The sequence below is a fragment of the Ailuropoda melanoleuca genome, chromosome 1 (genome assembly GCF_002007445.2).
Source record: "Ailuropoda melanoleuca isolate Jingjing chromosome 1, ASM200744v2, whole genome shotgun sequence".
In the NCBI taxonomy this organism is placed as follows: Eukaryota; Metazoa; Chordata; class Mammalia; order Carnivora; family Ursidae; genus Ailuropoda; species Ailuropoda melanoleuca.
The window spans coordinates 3,603,430-3,609,429 of record NC_048218.1 but is presented as its reverse complement, the minus strand read 5'-3'; the positions used below and the strand labels follow the sequence as shown (position 1 = coordinate 3,609,429).

Genomic DNA, 6,000 nt, shown 5'->3' with positions numbered 1-6,000 from the left:
GCCTCAGCGGCAGCCCGAGCTGGAGCCGGCGCGGGGCGCAGCAGCCTAGCCTGGAGCGAGCGCAGCCTCGTGCCCGCCGCCCGTGCCCGCCGCCCGCCGCCCGTGCCCGCCGCCCCCGGGGCATGGCCTGTCTGATGGCCGCTTTCTCGGTCGGCACCGCCATGGTGAGTGAGCGCATCCTTCGCCCCCGGGGCTTGCTTCTGTTTTCCAGCAGAGCCAGAAACGCACAAAGACCCGCACCCTCACCCTTACAGCCGCCTCTGGGTCCCTGGGAAGAAGTCCGCATCCCATTGCCCCCCGCCCTGTCCACCTGGCCCCTCGGGATGCTCCTTGCACCCTCCGGGGACGCGGGGCAGGCGGAGGGGCCAGGAGTGTGCGGGAGGTGGCCAGCAGCCCCACAAGTTCACCGATGGCCCCACCTCGGCCCCCTCCGGGTAGGGGCCTGGGGCCTGGGTTCCTGAGCGCACTTGGGAGGGTGGCAGCCTGGGCCTGAAGGAAGGGGGAAGGTCCTCTCTCTCAGCCAGCGCGCGGCCCGGGCTCCGGGAGCTGGCACTTCTCTCGCCACCCTCCGGAGCGCCGGGCAAGGTCTGGGGGAACAAAAGAGAGAGCTGCTCCCCGAGAACCAGAGCCTGCGCTGCCCCTGGCGCTCCCTGGGGACAACCTCTCCTGAACCTGCTCGGGAGGGGGCGGCGGATTCCGGGGAGGTAGCCCAGGGGCGAGCCTGGATACCTGAAGGCCACCTTTCCTGCACCCTGGATAGAGACCAGGGTGGGGACAGGGACGCGGAATCTTCCGTTCCCGAGGGTGCCAGCTCCGTGGAGGGACCACCGGGCCGGCAGATTCAGTGCTAGACACACTGACATCAAGTGCTATTCCCAGGGGTGGTGCAAAGTCTCCTCTTGCTCCTTTATAAGAGCTCCATAAACTCACATTAGGGGGAAAAGAAAAAAAAAACCAAACCCGCCCCCCCCCCAAACAACAAACTAACCATCAGCTTTTTATTTTTATGCCTAGCACACTGACATTGCAGTTAGGTACTCACAGACTAGATTTCAGGTCATCTAAAGTACAAATATAAAGTATTCCGTATTCCAACCCACCTCGCCCTCCCTTTCCACCCCTCTCTCTATCATCTGTGTATGGATTTACTATCCTGCTAATTACTCCCCATAGGCTGTAAGCCCACAGTGCACAGCACGCACCGGGGTTTCACCCCCACCCCTCGCCTTATTTCATTTTTAGCATCCTGTATTTGAAGTCAGCAGGGCTCAGCAGGATTTGACCGACAGTTACCTCTTGCCTTGAGCCCAGGGGAAAAAAAAAGCTTAGGGGCTGTGTGCGCATGCGCTCTCTCACAACTGCATCCTATGCCTCCAAACAGGTTACTGTAGAACACATACCGAGCGGCGCCAGCTCATTATATAATGATTTTGTGTAAACCGATAGAATGGGGCCCGCAGACGTGTTTAGGACGTTGGTGGAGCAGGGGCCCGTGGCAGGGGGACTCACCGACCGGGTCCCCTCTCTGGGCATGCCCTACCGTCATTACTTGGCTTCTCACGTTTGAGGGGGGATGGAAACAGGAAAGGCAGCCCCTCCTCCTGACATTTGCTTTTATCTGGATGAATGTTTGGGTAATGCTTGGCCAATCTTCCTTTTACATTTATCCATCTTTCTGGGCTTCCTAAATTATGTTGATAATGGAAAATTCAGGAGATTATTATCGTTAGCTGTAGGTAAGGAATGTTTCAGATCTTTCAGATGGCGGGTAACTCTTGAAGTCCTTTCGAAGCTGCAAAAGTGGCTTATACGTGTGGAAAAATAACGAATCGGGATGTTTTAAGGTGTGGATGTTTTTATGTCAGGATTTTTTAATGTTATGTGATAGTTTGATACAGACACAGAGCTCCGGCGTTCTGTGCTCACATGGAGACACTAAGTGCTGGGCTCATTTTTTCAGGGAACGTTGTTTTGTTTGACAAATCTTCTCGAAGATCTTGTACTTTTTTTTTTAGTTTAAAAAATTGTACACAAGTCATAAACAGAGAGCCGTTGAGAGAGCCCCAGGATCCTGAGCTATTCCCTCACCCCCTGCTCTAGGGTCCAACCTGGGACTGACTGCACCAGGTATGAGCCCAGAAAACCTGACTTGCAGGATGGGCGAAGCACCTGGCCCTGAGCTGGGCTGGGAAGGACAGGCACGAGGTCCCAACAGGATGGTGGTATTTGGGGCTGTCTGGAGTGGGGCTTGGTGATGATGATGAGGTCAGCAGTCTAAGTGACCACACAAGTGGTACCAGCCTTCGGCTTAGTTAAGGGTGTGACATTTGGATTATTTTCCCCAGGGCAGTGGCCTTGAGGATTCTTGGCTAGTGTTTTCCTTTTATGTGGCCAGGGTACCTGGGAGGGAGCTGCCCTCCAACTGAAGGGTCCACTGGTCTAGGTAGGCACCAAGCCCAGCAGTGACACACGGGAGAGAGAACTGAGAGAGAAGAGTGTGCCAATGCCTGCTGCCTGCGCCTTCCTCTTCCTTTTCCTCCCTTCCCCATGGGCTGTGGGAAGAAGTTTCTATCTCTCATTGCATGTCCCTGGGTAAATAGCGTGAACCCCCCTCACAGTCGCCTGGGGGACTTTGAGAGACCCTCCCCAGCTACACAGGCATCTCTGTATGCTTGCATTCCAGTTGAAATCAGCACCCAAGAAAATGTTCTCAGGAACGGCAGGCAGCAACAATTCCAAATAGGGTCTCCTCGGCATTCAACACCCATGAATGGACTTACTATCATTTATCATTTATTATGCAGCACAAATTGTGTGTGGATGGGGAGGTCAAAGACAATGCTTGGAAGGAAAAGATTGGGAAACATACAACGAAAGGGAACAAATGGGGAGGGAAGATGTATTTGTTTCATTTTTAATGAGCTCAGGAGGCTAAGGACAAGCTCGCTATAACCTACATTGCCGACCGCGCTCATCTGAGGATGTGTTTCCAGAGAGCTGGTCTATTTCAGAATGACAGCCACCGCCTCCCATCATCCAAGGTCTCATGATTTTATTAATTGGGCAAGGTCATTGGACACCCGTGGAAGAAAGGTGGATAATGGTATGCACTGCTTGGGCGTCAGTTTTTTTTTTTTTTTTGTGGGGGCGGGATTGTCTGGTTTCCTCAGTTTCTTGTGGATTCTTCTCTAATGGGCAGGGGCTGTGATGACCCTGGGTCACCTAAAACTTGCCTCTAGAAACCTAAGCAACGTTCGAGTGCTATTAAGGGCACTGGCTGGGACAACAGGGTGCAGAACAGAAGCCACACAGAGCTGGACCCTGGCTTGGCTACTCATTAACTGTGGGTCTCGGGCAGGAGGCAGCCTCAGTGTCTTAGAGCCCAACTCTGAATGGAGTGGGAGATGGCGATCCCCGCTTTGGTGCGGGGATAGTAAGAGGCATCCTCTCTGCAGCTTAGAGTTTACCGGGTACAGGTAATTGCCGAATCAACAGTCACAATTGTTTACGATCAGTCACCTAGTATGGAAGCATTATTTAACACTTCAAATAATGAGTGCTTGACTCTGCCTCCTCCCTCCCTCTCTCTCTTCCAGATCAGTTTAATCACCCAGCTTTGTCCTACTGGCCCGTCTACTTGCCTCCATCCCCACTGCCACTAGCGGGTTAAGGCCACCGTCACCCTCCCATCTGCACTTTGCTTCAGGAGATGGTTTTTAATTACGGTTTCTGGTCCGTTACCTCCATTTCAGATCCCGGTGCCCCCCAAGACTTCCAGATAAAGTGCAAAACCCTTCACAGCGTTTGCAAGCACTTCATGGGCAGACCCTGTGTGTCTCCAGTTTCCTCTGACCCTCCCTCCCTTCTTCCCTACCACCTGAAATCTGAGCTCTAGCCTCTAAATTTCTCTCAGATCTCCAGATGTTCCGCTCCCTCCTGCTGCTGAGCCTTTGCACATGCTGTTCCCTAGCAGGCACCCTGCTCCCACCCCACCTGGTCTCATTCTAGCTCTGGCCTCAGGGCATTGTGACTGCCTGCATTCTTGCCTGGGGCCCAACCTTGAATGGGGAGCTTGCTGAGGCCACAGGCCTGTCTGCCTGGCTGACTGCCAACCCCAGGGCTTTGCTGGGTGCTCTCATTTCTGAATGAGCGAGTGAGTGAGCGAGAGAAGAGATAGGCCTGGAGTCTAGACCCGCATCATAATACGGGTTGAGCATCTGCTGTAGTCCTGTGGTGGGTGCCAGGGAGAGGGGTGCAGTTTGGATGGGCAGCTGGGATGCGAGCCTGGAGCTCCTGGGGCCACCACTGGTGAGGGGCTGCTCTATGCTCCCGGCTCCCAGCTGACCCCCCCGCAGCTGAAGCCAGGTCTGCCCGCAGGGTGCGAGTTTGGAAGCAGACATTTAGCTTTTCCAAGGAGGTGGCAGGTGGGGGGAGCATGGGCTTTAGGGACCAGGCCTGGAGCTCCCTGTCTTCCCCCATCGCTCTCTCCGCTAACCCCCGGTGCGCCGATGGACTCGGAGCGGGTATGAAGTTGGATGGGTGGGCAGAGGGGTGGCGCTCGGAGCCCACCGTGGGTGCTGCAGCGATGTTGCTCATGCGGCCAAAGCCGAGAGCGTGCTGAGCAAGGGTGAGCCCCGCTGTCCTTCCTTCAAGGGGCCCCAGCACAGAAGGCAGTGGGCAGAGCCATGGCAGAGGCCGCGTCCTGCGGCTCCCCCCGGAGTGGAGAGGCTCTGAGGAGCCCGTGGCCAGCCAGATGCAAGCTTTGCCTGCCTCTGCCTCGGGAACGTAGGAACCTACTTATGTTTGCGTGTGAAATGTTTCACATGCTCCGTGCCAGCAGCAAACCGAGCTTAATTTTCTCAGTTTTACTTTGCACTTTAATTTTTATCCACAGAATGTTATAGTCAGTGAGCTAAGCTTTGATTTGGTTAAGCTTTTCAGAGGTAGGAGATGCCTGGGAGGGCTGTGTGTGTATGTCATTGACTTAAACAGCAAAGCAACATTTTCAAACACGCCGAGGACCAGAAATCCTTGTGCCCACACCTCCCCTTGCCCTATGTGTGCTTCCAATATTTGGAAGCTTCAAGCCCTCCAAGATTTTTTTTTAAAAGATGTATTTATTTATTATTTTAGAGAGGGGAGAGGGGCGGAGGCAGAGGGACAGAGAGAGAATCTCAAGCAGACTCCCTGCTGAGCAGGGAGCCCGATGCCGGGCTTGATCCCACGACCCTGAGATCATAATCCGAGCTGAAATCAAGAGTTCGACGTTTAACAAACTGAGCCACCCAGGCGCCCCAGCCCTCTGAGATTTTTGAGCCTTTCAATACCATGATGGAAATAATGCCAGCTCTTCCATGGTACCATCACAGACCCTAAAGAGGGCACTGTAATGGGGGAAGAGCAGAGTGCCTGCAGTCCTATGGCAGGCGGAAGGGCCTGAATCATCAAAGAGGGTTATCGATGGGCTGTCCCAATCAGGCAACCGTATGGAGGAGAGGTGCCAAAGGCCCACACTTTTGGCACTGTGGAATGTTCTCTTTGGATCGAGGACGGCCGCGGAAAGCACAGCATATTTGCCTGCCCAGGGTTCTTCTATGTGTTGGAGGTGCCAGAAGCACGTGGATCCGCTCCGCGCGGCCAAGCCATTGATAAGGGTCTTCCTTTCTTTGCATAAATGCTTTTGGTTCTTTGGCGTATCTGTAACAGCTCAGTTACTCCCAATGGAAGCTTCAAAAAGCCAACGTCGCTACAAAATATCAGGTCCTCTGCTGTTGCAGTGGGAGGAACACCTCCTTTTCTGATGACTCAATTCGGGGATCAGTTCTGCCCCTCTCCCGATTGTAGAGCTCGGAGCAAGCTCCTTGGAGTGTCTGTATCTCCACTTCCTCGTGTGTATGACAGAGAGAGAGAGAAAATCAACCTTTCCAAGTTTCCAGTGCGATTAGGAAGAGACAGTGAGAGGCAGAGTTGCAAGTGAATTGGAACATTTGCAGGGAAGAC

At 54.0% G+C, this 6,000-nt stretch overlaps 1 protein-coding gene across 5 annotated transcripts in view; it reads left to right on the top strand.

Moving 5' to 3' along the window:
- The window catches only part of LOC100470191 (ATP-binding cassette sub-family G member 1), an 83,841-nt gene that overhangs the window by 33,641 nt on the left and 44,200 nt on the right, over positions 1–6,000 (top strand). For 2 of the 5 annotated variants that reach the window (XM_034655332.1, XM_034655343.1), the window contains exon 1: positions 7–164. The exons of the other annotated variants lie outside the window; for them this stretch is intronic. In XM_034655332.1, the coding sequence (XP_034511223.1) occupies positions 123–164 (42 nt within the window). In that variant the 5' untranslated portion in view covers positions 7–122. Of the gene's footprint in view, positions 1–6; positions 165–6,000 lie in introns of those variants that run through there. 5 annotated transcript variants of the gene reach the window in all.